The sequence below is a fragment of the Hypanus sabinus genome, chromosome 15 (assembly GCF_030144855.1).
Source record: "Hypanus sabinus isolate sHypSab1 chromosome 15, sHypSab1.hap1, whole genome shotgun sequence".
NCBI lineage: Eukaryota > Metazoa > Chordata > Chondrichthyes > Myliobatiformes > Dasyatidae > Hypanus > Hypanus sabinus.
In genome coordinates this window covers 22,512,035-22,537,245 of record NC_082720.1, presented here as the reverse complement: position 1 = coordinate 22,537,245, position 25,211 = coordinate 22,512,035, and the positions used below count along the sequence as shown (strand labels likewise).

Sequence of the window (25,211 nt, the reverse complement as noted above, 5' to 3'; positions counted from 1 at the left end):
CAGACGCACAGAGCAGTCCCGTGGAAGAATGGGATAGACTGCTCAGTCATTCTGCCGAACATCGCTATACCACCTGGGCGTTAAAATAAGTGCTGCTGAATCAAGAGAAACAATCACACCACCAAGCGAAACGCAGCGGACGTATCCTCGCCCAAGTCGGGGGGGAAGGCAGATCTTCGGGCATTGGTCGGAGGGCGGGGCCGTGCGCGGGAGGGCGGGGTCATTTCAGGCGCATCAATACGTGAATAATGACTGAGACAGGTAGATGCGTCAGGTAGGTGAGCGAAGGCGGAAGGAGCTGCGGCTGCTGGCTAATTGGGTCATGGGAGGCCCGAGGAGTCCGTCAGGCTTCCCCCGAGAAGTCAGCAGGCGCGTTAATTTGGAGAGAAGCTGAGATTTCCTCTGTAGCAGAGCGACCATCTGTCAGAGAAGCGGGGTGTTGTCCACATCGCCGTGTACAGGAGAAAAGCTGTTAGTGTCTTCTTGAAGGTGGGGAATTGGCAAGACCATGTTAAGAAAGTGAACGTTGGTGGAGAGACAGTACCCGACCTGACATAAGGGCAGCTATGTACCATCAGTTATGATAGCGAGATGTCGCTGTGATTGAGGAAAGTTGAAGCAGACCGCAAGCCATTACAGTCAAGATTGTGGATTCGGCCACTGCAAATCGTTCTTTATAAAAGAACACTACCGTATCCGCAGAACTCAGTATGCTACCCGCGGCAGTGAAGCGATGGCTCTACAAGCCCAAAGTAAGAGAATATTTTACAGTCTGTCCATGTTGCTCAAATTTTCCTTACCTTACCTGTTACATTACCTCCCGTTCATGACGAACTTTAAAAGACTATGTTTCCAGCTCGTAATTCCAGTTTAAGGAGATTGGACGTCTAAATAAGTTGTTCTCTGATCTGACTATATTTTTAACAATCGCTGGTTAGTTTTGTTTGCTCCGTAGAATATTCCCAACTTCCCGCTCTGTATCGTTGAAAAGGGCTTGAATGATGTTCGTTATATTCGTCGTAACTTGTTGATCATTAGCAAGACAGAACTTGCAAATTGCATCACTGGAAATAGTTAGCCCATTAACCTGACAAATAAATTTAATTTTGGGAAGGTTTGAGGCAATTCAATATGACGCGGATTCTGAGGCGAAATTTGCAAAGTTATAGAGGTATTATCACCTTTTGACCACAAGGAGGAAGAAACTTGTGATAACTGGATTCATACCGAATCAAACTTTCTGTATTCCGAGGCTTCTACCTCAAATTAACAAATGAAAATGTTAATTTGATTGCAATCACTTCCATTGATTACCTAATACAATGGAAATTACTATTTACACTCAAGCTGAGTTAACTTGCATTCAAATTCATTCGTGATTTTTTTTAATCAACCCGATGATTAATATCGGAAACAACCAATATCTGAATCACCCAGATTCTTGTTTTCTGTGTCTGCACTTGTACACTGAGGAAATTTTTGTTAATTGGCTGCTGGAGAACTTGGTAAATAAGTATGGCGAAATGTAAAGATCTGACGTGCATGGTTATTCTTCAGTTATAGATAATTATGTATTTTAACTTGACCAAAGCAACTAGCCTTCCTGACTTTTTTCCTCATCATCAGCTCTTGAGGATGCAAACGCTTGTGTGAGCAGAATTCCACAAGCAACAAGTCCAACATTCTTGCCTAAATAATATTTCAATTATGATCCAGTGTACTTGACCTGGAGGGCGGTGTTGACTCACTCCACATCCACTCATTATCTTTATATATTTCAAAACTTTTAATCATAATAAAATATAGTGTGAAACTTCCAAATTCACAGTTAATATATTCTGTAGTATCAACTTACTCTAAAAATACAGCACCATTGCCACATGTGGAAGCTGACTAACTTGAAAAGCTATAACCTGGATCATTTTGCTTCATGTTCTTCAAAGGAGAAGGCAGGAGAATGAGGCTGAGAGGAAAATTAGATCAGGCATGCTGAAATGGCAGCTCAGACTCTTTCGCCTAAATGGCCTAATTCTCCTCCTCTACCTTGTGGTCTAAATGTTTTTTTTAAATGAAGACAAGTGAAATGTCAGTGTAATTAAGTCATTTTATGCATGATTAAGCATAAGTGGAATTGTATTTATGATTTAATCTTTTGTTACAACTTGCACAACCAGTTGTTATGAAAGTAAAATGCTACCTGTACAATGTTACCAATGAGTCATTGAATAGGCAGTAATCAACAATGCAATCTCAACTAGCTCAACTTTCCCTGTTAACTAGATAATGTAATGTGCTGAAATGTCCCCTTGTTCAAATTCTAGAATGAAAATTAGCTTTTTCCTTAATCACCAAAATCGTTTGATTGTCCTGCTATTCTTTTACAACAAAGATAAAGTTAAATTCAAATATATGAAACTTGCTCTCTGGAAATCCAACACTACTTGCATCAGCGGTAAATCTTCACTGGAGGAAAGTTGATCATTTTGTGTGGATGGAAATTTAGTTTTTGTTTAATTATTCATAATGCCTACAAATATTAAGACAGTGTCACTGAGAATGATTATGTGAGGTGGCAAATTTTCCTCCTTTATCATATCATAGGATTTATTGTTGCTTGTGCATGCTGAAAACCAACTATCCCTGCATTGATTACCTGAATACATTTTTAAAGACCCACAGATGCTTTTTAATTTTAATAATTGTGGAAAATTAGTCAAAATGGAGCAACCATGCTTGTCTTCCCCTCCGTTCTTTGTTTTATAAGCTATATAAACAAGGTAGATTTGTACATTGCAGACTGCTTTAAGTTGAGTGATAGTCATCCATAAGGAATATTGTTTCACTTTTCCAATATAATTGTGGTAACCATCTTGGAACAAATTGTCCAATGACTTCATAATTTAGCAAGATTATCAATATTAAGATTTCTATTTTTTAAGCTAGGACATCAGCTCAGAGTTGGTCAACACCTTCTCCTTGAAGGAAGTCATCAGTAGTCCATGGGCTTCTACCTATTCAATATGCCATTTTAAAAAAATGCTGGCTCCTTAATTCCCATACCAGCCACTTATTTCCCATACCAGCCACTTTGACCATTTGAGTTTGTTTCCTTCCCTAATCCAATAAATTTTGGCACTGGTAGGTGAAAGATATGAATGTCAAAACTATTATGTAGAGATGATAGCCCTTTATTCCCTAAGCTGTGCTCTAAAGTGGAAGCTTTACCACTCTAGGTCAAACTCAAACTGTAAGATCGCTGCCACCTACTTATGTGGAAAAGAAAGAATGGCTTTGTTAATTCTGTCATTAGTTTGGCAACTATTTAGGCTGAATAAAATAATAAAAAAAACACAAATATCCTCCGTGGGCTATTTGCCAGCATGCTGTACCATTGGCTCAAAAACCCAGCATTTGATCCCCAACAATAAAGTCGGAGCTAATTTTAGCATCCAATGGTTCCGAAGTCAGCATTGTTAACTGTCAGCTCTGACTATGTCCTCCAGTTCCCAGTACTAAAAGTTTTAGAATATTTTTGCCAAGTCTTTTGAAATGATTGATTAAAGTTTATGCAGGGCTTCATTAATGTGGAATCAGCCTGTGGATGAGGAAAAACTGAAATAGCAATAGTGATCAGGTACAATGAGGGAGGAGTGAACATTTGTTTAGGTTGCAGTGGGTCTATGTAAGAGGATCATTAACATGCGAGAGACTGGGGAGAGTTTAAGTAGGAACTGGAACAATGGGTATTAAAAATAACTGCAAAAAGATGGGTGGAGTTCAGACCCATTGTGACTTCCTCAACATTTTGTACTGAAGGAAAAAAATGCATGTTTGTTCAAGGTGCTAGTTGGCTCAGTCAGGCAGACACCAAAAGTGGATGTGAACTGGTTGAATTGCTATTGATGGTTCATATGACAGACCTGGCAATGGATGGATGGAAGAGCAGAAGATATTCAGTGTGTTCAGACAACTAGAATTTGTTTGTGCTTTGGGTTTGAGAGCATGGAAAGAAATGGTAGGAATTGGGACAGAGAAAGCCAAGTTTATAATCTCCTGGCAGCTTGTTCAGGCAAAAGAAGAATGAAGTCAAATAGGTTATTTTGTTTAATCATGATGAAGTCAGCAGAGTGCAATCTGAGTAGGTGGACAAAGGATTACCAGCCACCTCCTGTGGCAAATTCTGAATCACTTTTATGCAAACGAATCTCAGGTTTTTTTTTCTTTTTATAAAAATAATGTGAAGGTATAACCAATCCAACACCCTGGGGTAGCTTTTTCAATCTGCTGCTCTGGTTGCAAATAAAGAAGTGATATTCTGTTAGGAAACTTTCAGTGAAGAAGAATAAATGCCTGGAAGAAAAATTAAATTATTCAGTTTAACTTTCCCTCATGTTATGTGATGCTCACTGCTTGACTAGTCAGAAGAATTGAACAGGGGAATGAATAAGCAATATATTAATTGTCTAAACAGGACAAATTTTGCCTTCTGCTCTTGTATACTTGTTCTCACTTGTATAAATATGAATCTGTTTCATGATTTCAAGCTGCATTTCCCCTTAGGAAGTGGATGTCTTAAGAGCCACATCAGAAAATTTCAGCTTCATTTGTATGAATTGGTTTTCATATCACCCTCATATCCGTTGCATACATTGATTGTGTAGGGGTTTGACCCCAGTTGTACTTGCTCAATGCTACTTACAGTTCCACTTCCAATCTAACTTCTGGATGCAGCACAAAGTAAGTAGTAAATTTAAATCCTGTTTGGTTTTGCTACCACCAAATTCAAATCTTGTTGGGAACAACATCATTATCAGAATCCTTGAAAGTAATGGGAAATAGAAAAAGCACATTTTTAAACATTATTTTGGGGTTCCAGGTTTGAATTGACAAGAGAATGGTTGGGGCAAAATGGGGTTATGGAGAAAAGGGAAGCTGATTCACTATTCAGGTGTTTGTTCTATAATAGAGTGTAGTGGAGATATCACAAACACAAGAAATTCTGCAGATGATGGAAATCTGGAGCAATACACACAAAATGCTAGAGGAACTTAGCAAGTCGGGCAACATCTATGGAAATAAATAAATTGTTGACTTTTTAGGCTGAAACCCTTCAGGACTGGAAAGGAAGTGGGAAGATGCCAGAATTAAGAAGTTGGATGGAGGAGAAGGAGCCTAGCTGGAAGGTGATAGGTGAAGCCAGGAGGGTGGAAAAGGTAAAGGGCTGGAGTGGAATGAATCTGATAGAAGATAGTGAACCATGAGTGAAGGGGAAGGAGGGGGGGAAAGCCAGATTGGGGAATAGAAGAAGAGGGGAGGGAATCTTTTTTTTACAGGAAAGAGAAATCAATATTCATACCATCAGGTTGGAGGCTACCCAGAAAGAATATAAGGTGTTGCTCCTCCACCCTGAGCGTGGCCTCATTTTTGTACAAGAGGAAGCCATGGACTAACGTGTTGAAATTGGAATCAGAATTAAAATGTTTGGCCACCAGGAAGTTGCACTTTTGGAGAATGGAGCAGACTGCCTATCACCTCCCCCAGGGTTCTCCCTCCTTCCCATTCTCCTAAGGTCCACACTCCTCTCCTATAAAATTCCTCCCTCTCCAGCCTTTTACTTTTCCCACACAACAAGCTTTGCCTATCACCTTCTAACTACCCTCCTCCCCTCCCCCCCCCCCCCCCCACTTTCTTATTCTGGCTTTTTCCCACTTTCTTTCCAATCCTGAAGAAGGTCTCAGCCCAAAATATCAACTCTTCGTTCATTTCCATAGATGCTGCCTGACCTGCTGAGTTCCTGCAGCATGTTGTTGTGGAGATATCAATTGTTTTCTGTTTTTCTATACTTTACAATGTGTCACAAAATTTGAAGAATTTTGGCTCACCTAGCCTAATGTATTCCATCCCCTGGGCCATGAGTGTCTAAAGTAGGTACTTAAAAATCATTTCTACAGATAGATTTAACTTCTGAGATTTAATAATCCTTTTACTAGACTGTTTTGTAGCCTGGAGAGGAAATACCTATGTTTCTAACCGGGTGGGTCTGCATTGTAGATGCAAAGATTGGCATCCAAATAACAATGAAAAGAATTTGAACGCATTCGGCACTCTGTAATGCGTGACCTGGTGATTTGATGTTTTTTTTAATTTTTAAGCACGTGGTGTATTTTTGGAAGCCCCAGTTTTCATATCTTGAAGAGTGCTTGCCAATTTTTTTTTATTGAAGTTGCAATGAGCTCTTCAACATGCTGCTTGGAATTTGAGTGTGTATATAATGTCTCAGTACTGTTTGAGTAATATTGTAGACATGTCAATTATTAGTATTCTTGTCCATTTAAATAGTTCATTAGGGCCTGTATGTAAAAATAAGTGAATTGCATATGTCTACCACATGATACTTGTGCACCTAAAAGTAAACAAAGTTAGACTCACAATTCAGACTTCTATGTCTTGCCTTGAATTTGTTTCATGTTTTGAAGTTACAAAACGTAACATTGGTGGTGAGGTTCTTTTTTTTAAGATGCAAAGAAGGTGCATATTTAAAAAGTGCATTTTTAAACCAAAAGTGCAACGAGGAACAGAGTTTAAACATAATAAATGAAGCCCAGCAAGTGCTGAGAGAGTCAAGTTATAAAAAGGCAATAAACAGAAGAATTCAGTGTTCATAACAAGTGAGTACTGGGTGATGATCATCAGAAAAACGAGCAGAAATAGCTGATTACATCAGAAAGATAGACATATTTCATTACACAACAGATTACTGGATTTTATATACTGAGCAAATTGAATAGTATTTTGAAGCAAATGATATAGCCAATGAGAAATGAATACAATTTTTCCTATGTGCATAGAGTTCAAAGGCATAGCTTGCTTTGAAGTTTGACTGCTCAAATCAAACCATCTGAAATTAGTTTTGATGATATTGTGAAAGTGATGCAGGAACATTTAGAATCAAACGTTGTTGATTGCAGAATGCATAAGTGGAATCAAAAAGAAAGGGAGTCCATTTCAGCATATGTGGCTGAATTTAAGAGATTGCCTGAACATTGTCAGTTTGGTAATGGAATTAATGATGCAGCAAGAGATTGTTTAGTTTGTGGAATCTTAAAAGAAAGCATTCAAAAATGGCTCCTAATTGAAGCACAACTTGCATTTAAAAGAACAGTTGAAATTACTGTTTCAATGGAAACCACAGACACACATTTGAGTTGCAGTGAGGAATGAAAGTGACCATGAACAAATATGCAGCGTCTAAACAGAAACCAGTCTGGCCGAATAAATTGTGTTACCATTGTGCCAGCGTCTCTCTTATAACAGATCAATGCAGATTTAAGGGTGAAACTTACAGAAAATGCAACCAAGTAGGATACATACAAACAGGATGTTGGGCAGACAAAAATTAAAAGCTAAAAGTCAAGTCGTAGTTTCAGTAACAGCACTAATCTGCAAGCTGTTGATGAAAAATCTAATACTGATGAGTGTGACACAGGACTGGCTAGCCTTGAGAGCTACAACTTGAAAACTAACAGGAGATGAGCAATATGACTGTCTAATTAAAATGGAATTGTACACTGGTTTAGCTGTTGCTGTAATTCCATAAAATGATTTTTCGTAGCATTTCAAAAACAATAAACTGAAGCCTGCAGACATCCTACTAAGAACTTGTACTGGAGAAAAGATAACTCCTGTGGGAATGGCATTCATAACAGTGAAACGCAACAACCAACAAGAGACATTGAGCTTGTACGTGGTAAGAACAGGAGGACCAGCATCATGGGTGCATGATTGGCTGATACAACCACAACTGGATCAGAGATCTATTCTCAATTTGCATGCCACATCCCTTGCAATGAAACCACCTAAAAGTGAATTTAGAAAGATACCAGATGATGCCAAAACTGTCTCCATGCTATATGCCATAAACTGTTCCTCAGCAGGTGGCAAACAGGTGTTGGTGCCAACCTCTTTGCTTCTGGTTGGAAAGCACTTTAGACCAAGGAAGAAATATGCTGCTCAGAGGAACCATGAGATGAAGAAAACAGTGGTCCGACTACAAAAACTTTTGTTGGTTACATATCTGACAAAGCCTCTGATATGTTAATCAGGCAGTTACTTGCAAAATGTGGCTTGGTTTTAAGCTGAGCGAGTTCAAGGAGCTTCAAAAAAGTTGCAAGCATTCAGCTTTTGTGAATATAAAGAACCAGAATCTGCTTTGTGTGCATTAAGGTTATTGCATGATCTTCAAGAGGGAGGCAAAAGCTGCTTGTAAAAGTAGATGCAAAGACCATTGCCCAACTGGATGAATAGATGACTAAAATAAAGAAGTCAATGAAGATATTGAAAACAGAATTCATCAGATGATGTGGATAAGGAAACCAGGAGCGATCAGATCGTAAAGGGAGCAATAGACGGATTAATAAGGCTATACTCCAGTGAACTAAATGCACCTTCCCAAGATCAAGATGCACAAACCTGAGATTGTTTTCACAATGACAAGTCTCACCTGCAAAACAGCGTGATTTCTCTTGTCAGGAAAGACATTATCCCACAAGAGGAAGAAAGCCTCCACGGTGATTTAATCTTTAAGCCTAAATGGAACAATTTAAAATTTACTGTGTTGTGTAGTATACATATAAAGTTGAGTATTAAATTGGAGTTTATAGTTAAGCGGGGGGAGTGTTGTGTATTTAATGCTTCAGCAGTGTTTGAATAATATTGTAAATGTTCATTAACAATTCTTGTTCATTTAAATAATTACGGGTTTTATGTTTTATAAAGAGAATTACATAGGTCATGGCACCAGCACCACCACGTGATACGTGTGTGTCTAGCTTAAAGTAATCACAAAGTTAGATCCATATTTCGGACTCCTATGACTTCCTTTGAATTTGTTTAATGTTTTACAAAAATAAGTGTTTTAATGATTTGTGTAAATAGTTTGTGACGTTTCTTTGTGATTGTGACCGCTTCCATCACAAACCAGCTATTACCTCTTTCACTTGCAAAAGAAAATTGAACTAGATGTGTGCGCTTCAAGACTTTCTATAGACACGGACACATGTATAGGTGCTTCACAGTTTTACTAAGTCTGACATAATTAACCTTGGAACTGCTCCTCCTGAGATGTGGCAATTGTATACACCGGACTGATTTAATAACTGTGTTCATTAGAATAAAATTCTGAGTCCAAATTAATTTTGATTTTTGACCTCCTGCAAAATACTTTTTGCGCATAGTAGGCCATTGATGATCCCAGGGGAATGTGGGTTTGCACTTCTGGTGGACTGTGTCCTTCCCAGGGGGTAAGCCCGGACTGGAAGATTTGAAGAACTGGCTGTTGCCCATGCAGTGGGATCCCCCTCTCCACGTCACTGATATAGCCCAAGGGAAGTTCAAGTGCCGATACAGCTTGGTACCAGTGTCGTCACAGATGTTGCAAACTGCCTTAGAGACCCCAGCACCAGATTTCTTCCTCGGGGTTTACTCCTGAAGCCTTTCCCATGGGTGAGTATGGACACAAGGTAGCAGAGGTTTAAAATCAGTTTTGCTTCTCCTGGCCAGGCTGCCGTCAAAGGCTGACGAGCCCCCCCTGCCTGAAGCAGCCAGTTTTGAGGTGCCAGTGGTCCGCCTTTACCCTTCACTTGTCAGAAGACATAGTTCCACCGGGCCTAGTAGCTAAGCCACACATGAAGGCCAAGAGTTGGACTTGATTGTCAGAGTTGCATGCCATTTGGAGCAGTTTATATAGAGTGGGAGCTTATCTCCACTACCACCCCCAGCCATGACAACCTTAGGAATCATTTTAGGCATAAAGTCCTGATGCACCATCAATAACTCACTCTAAGATGTAAAGGCAAGATATCGGCTTTTATTGACTGGAAGAAGGAACAAGCAGTGAGTGACCACCATACTACATCCTGGAGACTGAGAGGCAGGGCTCAGACCTTGATCGCCTTTATACAGGGGTCTGTGGGAGGAGCCACAGGAGCAGTCAGCAGGGGGTGTGTCCAGACAGGTATATGTAGTTCACCACAAGCCCATTTATAAAAAGAATCAATGTTCCCCTTAGAGTTGTGTTTTCACCCAAATGAATTTCATCTAGGACTCTACAATTTCCATCTCACCTGACACAAGCAGTGATTATTTTGCTTCAGTAGCAGGTGTGATGAATCTTATTCATTTTTCTGCACTTGATAAAATGGAAGCAATTGCCTCAGTGGTCTGCACTTGCCTTGAAAGGGAAGTAAGAGCTGACATGTATTTTAGAACATTGAGCATCACTTCCTTTCTCAGCAACAGCAGAAACTAATGAGTTAAATACCTGCCTGCTTTATTTGGGGGGGGGGGGAATTAAGATGCAAGACAAGAACAACTTAAATTTATTTTTTAAATCAATGAGTAAATGAGGCCTCTGCAGGCCTCCTGGCTTAAAGTCAGTAAAGGAAAGTGCTCAAAAGTGCTGTAATGAAAGATAGAATAACAGGGCACTCTAAGAGGTTTATAGTATGGACCTACTACAGGGCCATCATGGATTTATGAAAGGAAAGTTGTATCTACATAATAATAATCCCACCCCCTCTGGTCTACATAATCTTCTGGAGTACAAGCTTGTAGTAGGTAGAAATGCTAAAGATGAACCAGTAGTTTTGACGTTTGAGTTTTCAGAAGACTTCTGATAAAATCCTTGATGCACCATCAATAACTCACTCTGAGACGTAAGGCGAGATATCGGCTTTTATTGACTGGAAGAAGGAACCAGGAGTAAGTGTCCATCATACTATGTCCTGGAGACTGAGGCCGGGCTCAGGCCTCGATCGCCTTTATACAGGGGTCTGTGGGAGGAGCCACAGGAGCAGTCAGCAGGGGGCGTGTCCAGACAGGTATGTGTAGTTCACCACAATCCTAAGAGAGATTGGTTAGATCACACAGAGTTGGGATAAATTGGCACAGATTGGTTATTAGAATTGGTTATTAGACAAAAAGAAATGTTGGGAATAAAATAATCCCCTCAGATTGACAGGATATGACTGGCTGAGTACCACAGAAATTGATACATCTATGGGTTGTGACTTATCTCTAAATTCATAAACGATTTGGCTGAAGACAATGCGTGTCAAATATCCAAATTTGTTAATGCAACAGTAGATGGAATCAGGAGAGGGCAGTAGAATGAAAAGAAGCTTCAAGGGCAGGTAGACACTTTAACTAGGATGAAGAAGGCAGATGCAATTTTATATGGTGGCAAAATTGCAATGGTGCAAAGTGTGGTAAAGTAGTATATTCTTAAAGAAATATGCTGGGAGTCATACGGGATCAAATGTGCTTATACAATCATTGAAAGTCAAAATTTGGGTGCAACAAATGACGGGGAAGGTAAATGGTTTGTGGATCTTTATTATCATCATCTGGGTTTGCTGCAAATAAACTGGGGTGAGGGAGCAGCTTGTGTATTTTGTATAGTTTGTTTCCTTGCCTCGTACGCGGTTAAGATCCACTAGGCTGGTTGCAAGAATGGCAGGTGTGCTGTATGAATGGGTAAAACAGGCCTGCATTCTTTAGTGTTGGGAATAAAATGTCTCATTGAAGCTTAAATTCTTACAAGGTTCGCTGGCTGTATGTAGGAAGGTGGGTGTGGAAGGCTCGGTGGGGGAGGTGAATATTTCCCTGGCCAAGGAACCTCGAGATATGAGTCCTGGTTTTAATGGTAGACCATTTAGGGTTGAGAAGAGAAATTACTTCAAAAGGTAGCAAATATTTTAGAAATTTTTGCCAAGGGCTCAGAGATAGAATTCACTTAAAGGATAATCAATTAATTGGTGGGTATGAGGGAGTAATGAAAGAAAATTATGTTGCAATAGATCAGCCCTGATCTTGTGGAATGGCAAAGCATACTTAAAGGATCAAATTTGCTCTTCTTCGTTCTTGTTCTCATGTAGAAGGGTAACTGGAAGGGTAACTGGAAACTGAGCATAAAAGCAGAAATCCACTCAGCCCTTTGAACCTTCCCTGCAATTTCAGCCTTTGCTCTTAACTTCTGTTTTGGTTTCCCATAGACTTCAATTCCCCAGTCTTTCAGAAAATATTTTTCTTTTTTTTCCTCTTTAAAGCCCTCAGTGATCTGACCGTTCCAGCTAAAGAATTCTGAAGATTTGCCACGCTGTGATTTCACATTGAAGGTGTGGAGGGTGATCTGACAAGGAAGATCTTACTGATGTACCAGGAGGAAGTGAGTGGTAGCTCAGAAATAGACTGGGTGTTATCAAGGATAATTTCACTCTCTCAAAACTGCAGAGCTCTGTGCGGATGATGTGGTTGTTGGTATAATGGAGATGAGAAAGGGCTGGTCTTGAGTTAGGAAGGTGGGTAAAGGTGTAAAAGCTGGCAATGAGAAGGTGTACTCTGCAAAGATCACTACTGGAGAGAATTTATTTGAAGGCAAGAATTTGCTTGGATCAGAAAGTTGCATGCAAAGCAAATGGAATAATTTAAATGCCAGTAATATGATTTTGTGTGTACATCCAAATAAATTTTAGTCAGTGTGTGCAGCCATTGAGCACTAATGAACTCAACAGTGCACTACAAACTTGCTGAGGTGTCAGTGAGCTCCTAAGAGATGCCCCCCCCCCCTTTAAATACTCAGTGTCATTCTATCTTTCCCCTACAGATGCTTGGACACTCACTAATTGTTATTGTCTATTTAAATTCTGTATTCAGCATTTGGGGAGATTTTTCTCAAATTTTGCGTTTGATCTACTCTACCATTATTAATCAGTTTTGCTTTGAGAACCTGGTACAATAATGGCATTGACTTGCACCTGCATTTCCTAAAGGCAACCATTTACGTTGGTGAGCAAGCCAGAACCATGCAAAATGTGCAACCTTACTGATTTGTATGCCCCCTTCTGTGCAATTAGTTTCAGATTGAAACTGAGCAACATTTTCAAGAAACACACACAAAATGCTGGTGGAACACAGCAAGCTAGGCAGCATCTATAGGGAGAAGCGATGTCGACATTTCGGGCCGAGACCCTTCGTCAGGACTAACCGAAAGGAAAGATAGTAAGAGATTTGAAAGTAGAGGGGGGAAGGGGAAATGCGAAATGATAGGAGAAGACCGGAGAGGGTGGGATGAAGCTAAGAGCTGGAAAGGTGATTGGCGAAAGTGATACAGAGCTGGAGAAGGGAAAGGATCATGGGACAGCAGGCCTCAGGAGAAAGGAGGGGGGAGCACCAGAGGGAGATGGAGAACAGGCAAACAATTGACTTCTCTAACCTGTTAATGCCCCTCCTCCCTTTCTTACCCCATCCCTGACATATTTAGTTGTTTGCCTGTTCTTCATCAGGTCCTGATGAAGGGTCTCAGCCTGAAACGTCCACAGTGCTTCTCCCTATAGATGCTGCCTGGCCTGCTGTGTTCCACCAGCATTTTGTGTGTGTTGTTTGAATATGCAGCATCTGCAGATTTCCTCATGTCTGCTCTTTAACATTTTCAAGACGCTCTTGAAACAAGCAAGCTGATTTATTATAAGCATGCTTTAATACTGCTTTTGTATGTAGTAGGTTTAAAAAATACAACTTTATAGTGGTGTTCTCTATTTCTCAATGTCATTAGAGCTCTTAAATGTTCATTATATGAAGCCAGGCCAGAATTTCATTCTAAAACAATTGGTGGGGAAAAAATAAGCTGCTTTGATAAATTGCAAATATATTCAAGATCTTCTAATGTATTACAGAAAGCAAGCTAAATACTAACCTCTCCCTTAATGTCAGCAAAACAAAAGAACTGGTCATTGGCTTCAACAAGTGGGGGCAGCACATGTATATATTAGTAGTGTTGAGGTCTTCAAGTTCTGAGGTGTAAACATCACCTAGTGATAGTATTGCCGATCGGCTTGCCGATAGTATGCCGTTATATATTGGGGTAGTTAGTGAAAGAAAAAGCTATTGGGAGAGCTTTATTGGAGAAAGAAGATGGAGAAACTTGGAAAAAGGATTCCAGAGCTTAGAACGTTGGGAATTGAAGGCATAGCTGACAACGTTGGTGTGGTTATTGATAAGTTTAGAGGGATGGAAGCTTTTGTTACTTGAGTGTCTGATTGCTAGGCATCACAAGCTGCAGAGTTGCCTCTGCCCAGTAGTGTGCAGTTTTAATGACATCCTATTTGTGACTGGATGCTGATTAGGGCTGGAGCATATTGAAAATAAGAAGAAATGTTATGATGTATTTTATTTGTAACAAGGCTTGTTACCCGAAGAGTGAAAGACTATAGAGGTCTGAGATTTAAAAGTATCTGGGTGTTAGAGTTATGATTTGCAAAATGTTTGTATAACGGACGGTGAGTAATTAGAACTAACAAAATGTCAATGCTAATTGCAAAGACAATTAGGCACAGAAGTAGGGAAATTGTGCTTCATACATACAAAGCATTGATTAGATGGCATCTGAAGTATAATGTTTAAAGTTCAAAGTGCATTTATTATTAAAGTATGTATACAGAATACAACTGAGGTTCGTCCTCCCACAGGCAGCCATGGAACAAAGAAACACCGTGGAACCTATTCCTAGAAAAACATCGGCCACCCAGTGCATGGAAAAAAGAACAAGTGGTTCAAGCAGTAAAAAGCAGGTGAACAACGCACAAAATATCATCATCAAACCAGGAGTATTCAGTTGAGTTTAGTTCACTTCAGTTGAGTGCCACTAGCCAACAGAAGGCCGCAGAGCCAGTCTCGGCTGAAGCAGCCCAGTCTGCACCGATCACTCCAACCCAATTGCGCACAAACAGCAAAAAAAACCAACCAGAATCCAGAAAACTGTGAAAGGAAAATAGTTTTTGAACCACTTTAGAGAGGGTTTTCTCTGTTCAAACTAGTCTGGACAAGGACTTCTCAAAACATACAAGGCTGTCTGGGAGGGACTAGGTTGTATGTTGGGGTGTTTTTAATCCAGTTGGAGAATCTAGAATTAGTGCCATTATTTAAAATAACAAATTAGGTGTTATTTTTTCCCAAGGGTCGTAAGTCCTTAGAATTTTCTTCCTTAAGAGCAGAAGAAGCAGAATCTTTGAGTAATTTGAAAGTGGAAATAAAAGGGGATGGAAACCTATTGGTGGAAACAAGTCATGTGACGCTCAGATTGTGATTGTGTCAGGCATGAATATATGAAAAGGTGGGGCAGAGTTGAAGGGCCAAGTGGAGTACTTGTTTTTATGAATGTACACATGACCCTGATTTCATGGTATAAAGATCCAGGCATACTTATTAGAGTGGATTAGGATTTCCATGCACTCCTTGTTCAGTTTTAAGTTCATGGTGAGGTTTAGCTATTGTAAGCTGGCAATACTTTCAATCTTTTCTTTTACTGTTTCAACCTCTGACATTCAATTCATTCTATTGCCATAAATAAGAGTAATGACTTTGCTGCAATATTAGTTGGCATAATAACTAGCACCAGTGGAATGCTGCAGAATAATATGCTCAGATTGCTGTAAAGTGATGTTTTAAAAAGCTCCACTGGAGTTGTACCACATATATAGCTGTTTTATTTGAGCATATTTAGAAAGGGGAACTAAGAAGTGTACAGTGCGTGCTATTCCCAGCTCCGTGTTGTCCTTTCAATTTATTTTGTTCTGGAGTTACAAAACAGTGGTGATGAAGTTTTAAGCAAACCTGAGGTGACTACCTACCTGTTGAAGCAAAGCGAGATGTTTGAGTTTTTTTTAAAGTGCAGCATGTTTTTTTTTCTTCACAAAAGAGTTGAAGTGTTTTTTAAAACAAAACAGAAATGGCTGGCTTTATCAGAAAGATAGACGTGTTCAATTGCACAAGAGATAAATGAATTTTGTATATTGAGTGAATTGAGCAGTATTTTAAAGTAAGTGAAATAGCCAATGAAAAATGAGTACCAATTTTGCTGATAGCATTAGGCATAATGGTTGCCTAGAAGTTTTACTACTCCATCCAAACCAGATGAAATGAACTTTGTTGATATCATGAAAACATTGTAGGAAAATTTAGAACTGAGACCATTGTTGATTGCAGAACGCTGTAGGTTGCATAAGTGGAATCAGAGGAATGTCTGAGATCATTTAGTTTGTGGAATCTTTCAAAAAAGCATTCAAAAATAACTGAAACACAGATTGTATGTAAAAGAGCAGTTGAAATCATTGTATCCATGGAAACCACAGACAGAGATGCAATTGGGTTTCAGTCAAGAGTGAAAATGACCATGAACAAAATTTTAATATCTAAACAGAAACCAGCCTGGGCAAACAAATCATGCTACTGTTGAGGCAGGGGCTCACATACTCCGAAGAAATACTGGTTTAAAGGTGGAGCTTGCAGAAAATAGACAAAGTAGAACAAAGTAGAGCATGCTGGGCAGACTAAAATAAATGGACTGTACAGGGAAGAGAAAACTTAGTCAGGTTGCAGTTTCGAAAAGAGTACTCATCTGCATGCTGTTGATTGAAAAATCTGATAATAATGAGTGACGTAGGACTGAACAGCCTTGAGATTTACCATGTGATAACTATTGAGAGACTAGCAATATGGCTTATGCCAGAAGTGAACTACAAATCAATTAAAATGGAATTGGTCACTGTCTTGATGTTACAGTAAATTCACAAAATGAGTTTGAATGACTTTTTTAAAATTCTGAACTGAAGCCTGTAGATATCCAGCTAAGAACTTGTACTGGAGAGAAAATGGGGAAGTGGGAATGTCAATCCTAGCAGTGAAATACAACATCCAACAAGCTGCAAAATGGTATGAACAGGAGGACCAGCATTGTGGGGTTATGATTCTCTGATCCAACTACGTGATTGGAGATCCATCTACAATTTGCATATCAATGGCCAACAACAGAATCAACTGAAAGCAAATGTAGAAGTGTATTGGATGATGCCATATCAGTGTTCAAGTTTGGCATTGGAAAATTTGAACATACCGATGGTAAAGTAGTGTTAAATGAAATTTCCACACCCAAGTTTTACAAAGCCCATCTGGTTCCTTATACCAGTGAGCTACATTGCATGGAAGCTGAAAGAATTCTTTCCAATGTTGATTGGAGATTATGGGCAACATCAGTGGTCCCAGTAGCCAAGAATTTTGAGCCTGTCAGGACCTGTGGTGATTTAAGGTAACCATCAACCAAGAACTGAAAGTAGATCAATGAACTCTGCCCAGGATAAAAAATACCTTTGCAAATCTTTCTAGAGGAAGGCACTTAGTAAAATGGACTTGGCTGAGGCCTACCTACAGATGAATATAAAAGAGTCTAAAGTATTTTTCACAAAAAAAACTCACAAAGGGCTTTATCATTATAGTAGGCTTATTTTTGGAGTAGCTTCTGCACCTGTACTCTGACCAAAAGGTATGGACCAGGTGCTACAATGCTGTCCAGGCACTGTTACCTGGATGACAAGGAACATCTCCAATATCTGAAGACAGTGTTAAAAATATTAGAAGATTTTGGGCTCAAAGCATGATAAAACAAGTGTGGATTATTTAAAACAAACATCACTAACTGGGGTCACACCACTGATGCGCAAACATTACACAAGTGTCCTGAGAAAATTCAAGCAGTGGTAAACTCCCCCAGGCCATAAGGATGTATCACAGTTGCAGTCCTTTTCAGGATTTGACAATTAGTATCACATTCCCTTACTGCTGCTAAGAAACCTTGTGCACGGATTTACAGAGAGGCCTTGAGTCTATTTTTTTTGGTGTAAAATGCTTCAAGCTGTACTTGAATGGGAAAATGTTTACCTTCATTATTGATCAACTACTAGAGTCCATTTTCAATCCACAGAAGAATGTTCCACTGGCAGCAGCCGCATGAATGTAGAGATAGGCCCTGATTCTTGGATTACAAGATTGAATTCAAGAGGACAGCTGATCATGGAAATGCTGTTGGTTTGTCCCTTCGCCCTTGGAAAATGAAATACCTGAAAAATTTACAAGAGGGCACTCCACTGAATGTATTCTCTCTAATGCAAATCGAAAGTCTCCCCTTTCATGGCAGAGAAAATCCAAAGGGAAACCAGAAAACATTCCACACTGTCTCAGGTCTACATGGCAACTCAAAATGGCTAGAAATTCCAGTTACACCCCCCCCACCCCGCCCTTTTTTTTTAACCAGTGCTGGGATGAACTTGCTCTTGACTGAATTTGCTTTGTATGGAGAGTGAGAGTTGTTTTACCATCCTAGCTGAGAGCTAATGTGTTGGAGGAGCTACGTGCCAGTCCTCTAGGTGCGGTCAAAATGAAAGTGTTTAACATATCAGTGATATTGTAAATATAGTGTTTGATTAAACTTGTTTACCTATTTCATTACAAGTTGTGGATGGAATACATTACACCACTATAAGTGTGCGCCTCACTAAAGTTAAAAACCAAGTAATGCATGTTATTCCCAGCTCTTTATTTTTCTTTCAATTAGTGTTATATTTTGGAGTTACAAAACATAACATTCTTCTCCCTCCCCTCTTCTATTCCCCACTCTGCCCTCTTATCAGCTTATCACCTTCCCTCTTTCTGCCATAGTCCACTTTCTTCTCCTACCAGATTCTTCCTTCTCCAGCCCTTTTCCTTCTCCATCTATCACTTCCCAAATTCTTACTTCATCCCCCCTCCCCCACCCACCTGGCTTCACATAACATATTCCATCTTGTCCTTCTTCCCTCCCCCCCCCCCCACCACCTTATTCTGACTTCTCCCTCACCTCACCATCCTTTCCCTCCTGATGAAGGGTCTCAGCCTGAAATGTCGATTCATTCATTTCCTTAGATGATGCCTGACCTGCTGAGTTCCTCCAGTAATTTCTGTGTGTTGTTCTGGATTTCCATCATCTGCAGAATCTCTAGTGTTCATAATTCTATTTTGTTTCCACAGAGATCCGACCCACACCTGTTGGCTCAATTCTTCTATGCAGATAAGGAAGTGACTCGAGTGATGATAGAGCTGAATAACGTGCATAACGACCCCCAAGAGTATGTGTTGCAACTGAACAATCTTCGAGCCAAACAGGTCAGTGAGATGGACACGAAGATAACGGTCCAGATGTGTATTGAATTTTTATTGACAATCTGAAGTTGGAATGTACACAATAGTAGCAGCTCATTGATTAGTTATGGATTGGATCCAATTACACTTTTCCAGGCTATCTTACGAAACAACATCGTAACACAAAATTGAGATGTTAACAGCTGTATTATTGAAAATTGTGTTGGGTGCTTTTCTAACAATTTGGCCTACAAATAAGCTGAGCTTTGATTCCGAGCTTTGTCCAGGCTTTGATATTTTGATCTTCTTCCTGATCAAAGCTTCTGCTGACAACTGAAGGTGATAGTGAATTCTTTTCATCCATGTCAAACATTCAAAGTGGGATTAAGTAGTCTAGATTTTCCCGAGTCTTTATTAACTTTAAGGTTTTGTGCAGCGGAGGGTTTTTTTTTTGCACAGATATTAAGTGCAAGGTGCATCCCTCTCAGGTTTCTTGACCTCTGGACATGTGCATCTCAAGCAATGGGTACATTGGGGTTGCTTTCTCTGGCGAAGGTGGTTGAAGATGAGCAAAAACAAGAGGGCATTGTTTTAAGTGGGAGGTAGAAAATTTAAATGGAATCTGAAGTCTCTCACATGGAAAAGCTGATAACTGGAATGTGTTGCAAGAAGAAATGGTGAAATCTAAGAGGCATCAAACAAGCACTTTAGGCAATGAACATAAAGATATGGACCTGGGTGAGCAAATAGATTTGTATAGATCAGGTTTTATATCACTGGCATATGTCATAAAATTTGTTACCTTTGCAGCAACAGAACAATGGATACATGATATAGAAAAATAAGTAAATCATCACAGTAAGTATATATGGTATATGTATATTAAATAGTTAACTCTAAAAAAAAAGTGCAAAAAAAGAAATAATTTTTAAAAGTAAGGTGGTGTTCATGGGTTCAATGACTATTTAGGAAATCAGATAAGCAAATGATTACTGTTTCCATCTTCTCTGAGTGTCATTTGTACACAGCAGCCCAGTGGCTAAAGTTGAATGATAGTTTTAGAGTGGAGGTGAAGTCCGTGGATGTTTGTCCTGTTGTTTAGCCTCACTCCAGCAGGAAACTTTTCTTTTGTGACCAGGGTGGAGCATTGTGATAAAAAAATCTTCATTACTGAGATGATCACTCAAGTCTGCCGTGGGCCAGGTGTGGACGTATTGCCTTAAAATAGCAGCTTGCATGCCACTGTGGAGTGTGGAGCCAAACTTGAGAAGCATATTTGAGTGTTCCTTTTTATTGTCAGTCAAAGCTGTTGTGTATCATCGATGCCTAAATATATTGGTGAATACTGTTCTACGCACCTCCATTCAAATTGTTGCCCATGGTAACCATGTCCATTGAGAGGTCCTACTGCAACTTGGGGAGCAGCATGGTTAAGGTGATTTCAGGCAATGAATATCTCTGATTTAGGCAGCAACAAGACATCTGTTCTTGCAGTCAGAGAGTCATAAATCACTACAGCACAGAAGCTTTTCTGAAGCAGGATATAATTGCAGCACTTCCAAACACACTTCCTTTGTACTTTGGTATTTTGTGCTGAATTTCCAGGTGAATTTCTCGTAATAGATGGTGAATTTTCAGTGTGCAGCAAGAACAAGTGATTGAGCAAAAAAATAACCTTAGAATTGTTTGTTCTACAAGCTCATTGTTTGTTGGTGAATGAAAGTTTTGCATTTCTGGTTGAGTATCAAATGATAAATCTCTATAAAATCCATAAGGTCCTAATATCCTTGATGATGTACGTCCCAAAGGCCATCGCTAGAATATGATGTTGGTGGAGCTTTGCAGTTTCTTGTGGATTCGTCCATCACTTTAGGTGTGGCTCTTGTAAATGTTGCAACAATCAAACCTTTAACAACAGAGAAATATTTATGTGGGGAATTGTATTTGCAGCATGACCATCTTGCTGCATATCAAAATGATACTTTTCCCTACTGTTTCATGTTTTCATCCAATAATTGAATACAGCATCTAGACCACCAATGACTCAATCCAGACAGAAACCTACATTATAAAATCACAGTGGTTATTAATTGCTCTCTTTAATCAAAGTTAGGACTAAAAATTGTCCACTCTACATTTTCACCAGAATAGGTTGTTCTTCCTTCATCTTTTTAAACTTGTTCCCAAATATTTATTAAGTGTCAGCTTTGGTATAGAAAAACTCAGACTCCTTCGTTTTTTACAAGGTTATTCCTGGATTGGGGGGTGTGCCTTATGAGAACAGGTTGAGTGTACTTGGCCTTTTCTCCTTGGAGTGACGGAGGATGAGAGGTGACCTGAGAGAGGTATGTAAGATGATGAGAGGCATTGATCGTGTGGATACTCAGAGGCTTTTTCCCAGGACTGAAATGGCTAACACAAGGGGGCATACTGTAGTTTTAAGGTGCTTGGAAATGGGTACAGAGGGGATGTTAGAGGTAAGTTTTTCACAGAGTGGTAAGTGTGTGGAACGCACTGCCGACTGCGGTGGTGGAAGCGCATTCGATAGGTTCTTTTAAGATCCTCTTGGGTAGGTACATGGAGCTTAGAAAAATAGAGGGCTATGCACAATGTGGGCCGAAGGGCCTGTAATGTGCTGTAAAGTTCTGTTCTAAATGACTACACCAGAACCTGGCCATGCAACCTGGACTGTTTTATCATTCTGACATTGAGGGACTGTTACGTGGCATGATAAATTGTTGGAGATAGTTCTTCAAAGTTCCTGGTTGATTGCTTTATTGATTAAAATTGTGGTTAATTTATTATAATAATTGAAGAATAAAAATATTGTTTTCAACAACCACTGTTGTCAAATTGGTGGCTACTTGAACCCATGTAGTATATACTGGCACGAGTAGAAGCATTTTGGGTCATAACGAGCAAATGGCAGCTCAGTTTTTTCCACATAGAAAGAAGTCAACTGTTTGAAAACTGTTCAGAAAACCAGTGGCTTACTGGTTTTGTTCGTTAAGTTAAGCTTCTTGTGATGAGCAAACCAAGCTGAGATGGGGTCCAGAGTTCACCACCTCCCTGTGAACGATGCTGCTAATGAGCGAGAGAGAAGAGGGGGGAGGCATCCTGCTGCAGCTGAGAGAGAGAGATGATTTAATATTATGGATTTGGCTGATTGTTTACCTTTGCTCCAAGGACACTTTCTTTGCCTGCTTGTAAGACTCTTGCTGAGACAGCAAGGCGGGACCAGGTGATGGACCAGGTGATGGATGGCCGGTGCGGTGCAAGTGATGATAAAAAGCAGGTCTGCTGAGACACAAGCAGACACCACGGGACACTGAAAGAGCATTGTGCACCCACGTGAAGGTGGGGGTTTGGAGGATGGATTTGGGGGGGGGGGAACAATCAGAGGCTCACAGTGTGTGAAGGCACGACCGGTGGGGGCTTGTTTGTGTGTCAACCCTTGCCTGGGTGACAGGCCTACCACTGAAGAATGGTCGTGCCTGGTACGGGGTTACAGTCAGTGACCGTAACAGGACAGGAAGGTTTGACGGCAACTGCATCATCTCTCTCCCTCTCTCCCTCTCTCCCTCTCCCCCTCTCTCCCCTCTCCCCCTCTCCCCCTCTCCCCCTCTCCCCCTCTCCCCCTCTCCCCCTCTCCCCCTCTCCCCCCTCTCCCCCTCTCCCCCTCTCCCCCTCTCCCCCTCTCCCCCCTCTCCCCCTCTCCCCCTCTCCCCCTCTCTCCCTCCCTCCCTCCCTCCCTCCCTCCCTCCCTCCCTCCCTCCCTCCCTCTCTCCCTCTCTCCCTCTCTCCCTCTCTCCCTCTCTCCCTCTCTCCCTCTCTCCCTCTCTCCCTCTCTCCCTCTCTCCCTCTCTCCCTCTCTCCCTCTCTCCCTCTCTCCCTCTCTCCCTCTCTCCCTCTCTTTATAGTACTGTTTTTACTTTACTAATAAACACTATTAGTTACAGTAATACCAGACTCCAACGTGTATTCCATTTCTGCTGGTCCGGTAACCCAGTCACGGGGCACGTGACATTCTGAACTACTGTGATGTACTACTGAGCATAGTTCAGTGAAGCACAAGTATTCACTGAGCCCTCAAACTAATTCTCCTCCTGAAATGACTAAACAGCTGATTTCCATTTCAGAATTAAGTTTAATATTGCTGGCATAGGTTGTGATATTTGTTGTCTTTGCAGCAGTAGTACAAAGCAATGCGTAATAGGAAAAAGAATCCATGAATTACTGTGTTAAAGTAGCAATCCATTAATTCCATGTTGTCTAGTCTCGTCCTTTTATGGTTTGTTCCAGTGTTCATTTGTCACCAAATGTTCCCAGTTCCCCAACCATTGCCATGGACCTTGTTAATGCAGGCAACGTCCAAGCCAGCATGACTATTCTTGTTCCTGCTGCTCTCATCCAGAGGCTTTTGTGGGCAGATGTTATGCATCTGCAAGGGATCCAGCCTAAGACCCTTGCTGGGCAGCCACCATTGGGAACCGAACTCCAGACCCCCGTGCCACGCAGCCTGGACGGTTCCCGGCGTCGGCCTCTGAAGTTCTGGGTGTCGGCTCGTGGTTGCACAAGAACAGGTGCAGAGCACAAGCCATAGAAGCAGGAGTCTATCACAACAGACAAGATTCAAGATGCAGATTGTGCAAGGAATCCACTGAAATCAGCCAGCCCATAGTGGCAGGGTGCAAGATGCAGGCAAGGACAGCATATGCTGAACAACACAACCAAGTTGCGGGAATTGTGTACAGGAACATCTGCGCTGAGCATGGATCGGACGCTCTCATTTTCAAATGGAAAACACCTGAGAAGGTAGTGGAGAATGACAGTGCTAAGATCCTGCAGGACTTCCAAATACAGACTGATAAGCCAGCCAACCAGGCATAGTAATATTGGACAAGGAAAGAAGAAAGCAATAGTAATAGACATGGCAATCCCGAATGACAATAACATCAGGAAGAAAGAATATGAGAAGCTGGAGAAATACCAGGGCTTGAAAGAGCAGATAGAACGGATGTGGAAGGTTAAAACCAGAGTAATCCCGGTCATGAAGTGTCACTTGGAGCAGTGGCACCTGGACTGGAGAGTGACCCCAACAAATCCCAAGAACAACATCTGAGATTTTGGTCCAGAAGAGAGGTCTACTAGGACCAACAAGGATACTGGACTGAACCCTCAAGCTCCCAGGCCTCTGAGATTGAGGGGAAAATACACATACATACCATCACAAAATAGTTAAATAAGTAGAGCAAAAGTAGAAATTTAAAAAAAAATAGTGAGGTATTGTTCATTAATTCAATGCCCATTCAGAAATCAGATGACAGAGGAGAAGAAGCTGCTCCTGAATTGTTGAGTGTCTGCCTTCAGACAGGTTTTTTTTGTTTAAGTTTGTGAATTGACTTTCTGTGGATGATCAATTATTTCATCCAACGAACCAAGAAACAAGATGGCGAGCTGCCCAAGTTCAAAGAACCAGTTCAGGAACGAAAAGTGTAATGATGCAGAGGATTTAATAGACTGGATGTATAAGTTTATTTTCATTCAAAGGATCTGATCATTTTTGCAAAGACTTTGAAAAGTTACTGAACAAGATTTACTTTGTTAAAAAGTTGTGATGCTGGAGGATTCTCATGAAAGGAGTTGAATTTGTAGACCTACTGACCAGAATTGAAACCACAGTTGACCATTATACTGAAGAATAGGAATTCAATTAGTTTTTAGTTAACTAGGGATAAATAGAAAGGAAAGGTTAGTATGTAAACCTTTAAATAGGGGATTAACACTAGATCTAATTAGGGAAATTGGAGTAATAAAGGTTATTCTAATGAATCTCATTGATTCTAACTAAAAAGGTATTTGGTTTTTGTTTGAAATCTGAGATTTGGAACCTCAACAGAATGTTGGAATTTTGAATTGTTTCATGTAAATATTTTGTATATATTGCTTTTTTATATAAACAGAACTTGCCTCCAGAAGTGTCTTTTCTATCCACAATCTCCTTCCAATACCTAGAGCTTCTGATGGCCTACTAGTGCCTAGTGCAGTTCTATGTAATTTGATTCTCTCATAGAGAGAGCGGCGACCAGTCACACGAGATAAGATCTGCGCTAGACAGGTGTTACATTGGCAGTAAATGAGTGGTATAATTTTCATAAGGGGTCTAAGTCCAAGCAAGAAAATTGATTTGGTTTAGATATGGCTTCTTG

General features: G+C 40.4%; 1 protein-coding gene across 2 annotated transcripts in view; it reads left to right on the top strand.

Annotated features, from left to right (window-relative positions):
- Nucleotides 1-262: 262 nt before the first annotated feature.
- The window catches only part of LOC132405370 (lateral signaling target protein 2 homolog), a 47,003-nt gene continuing 22,054 nt past the window's right edge, over nucleotides 263-25,211 (top strand). For both annotated transcript variants that reach the window (XM_059990124.1, XM_059990123.1), the window contains exons 1-2: nucleotides 263-752; nucleotides 18,892-19,026. In XM_059990124.1, the coding sequence (XP_059846107.1) occupies nucleotides 711-752; nucleotides 18,892-19,026 (177 nt within the window). In that variant the 5' untranslated portion in view covers nucleotides 263-710. The remainder of the gene's footprint in view (nucleotides 753-18,891; nucleotides 19,027-25,211) is intronic.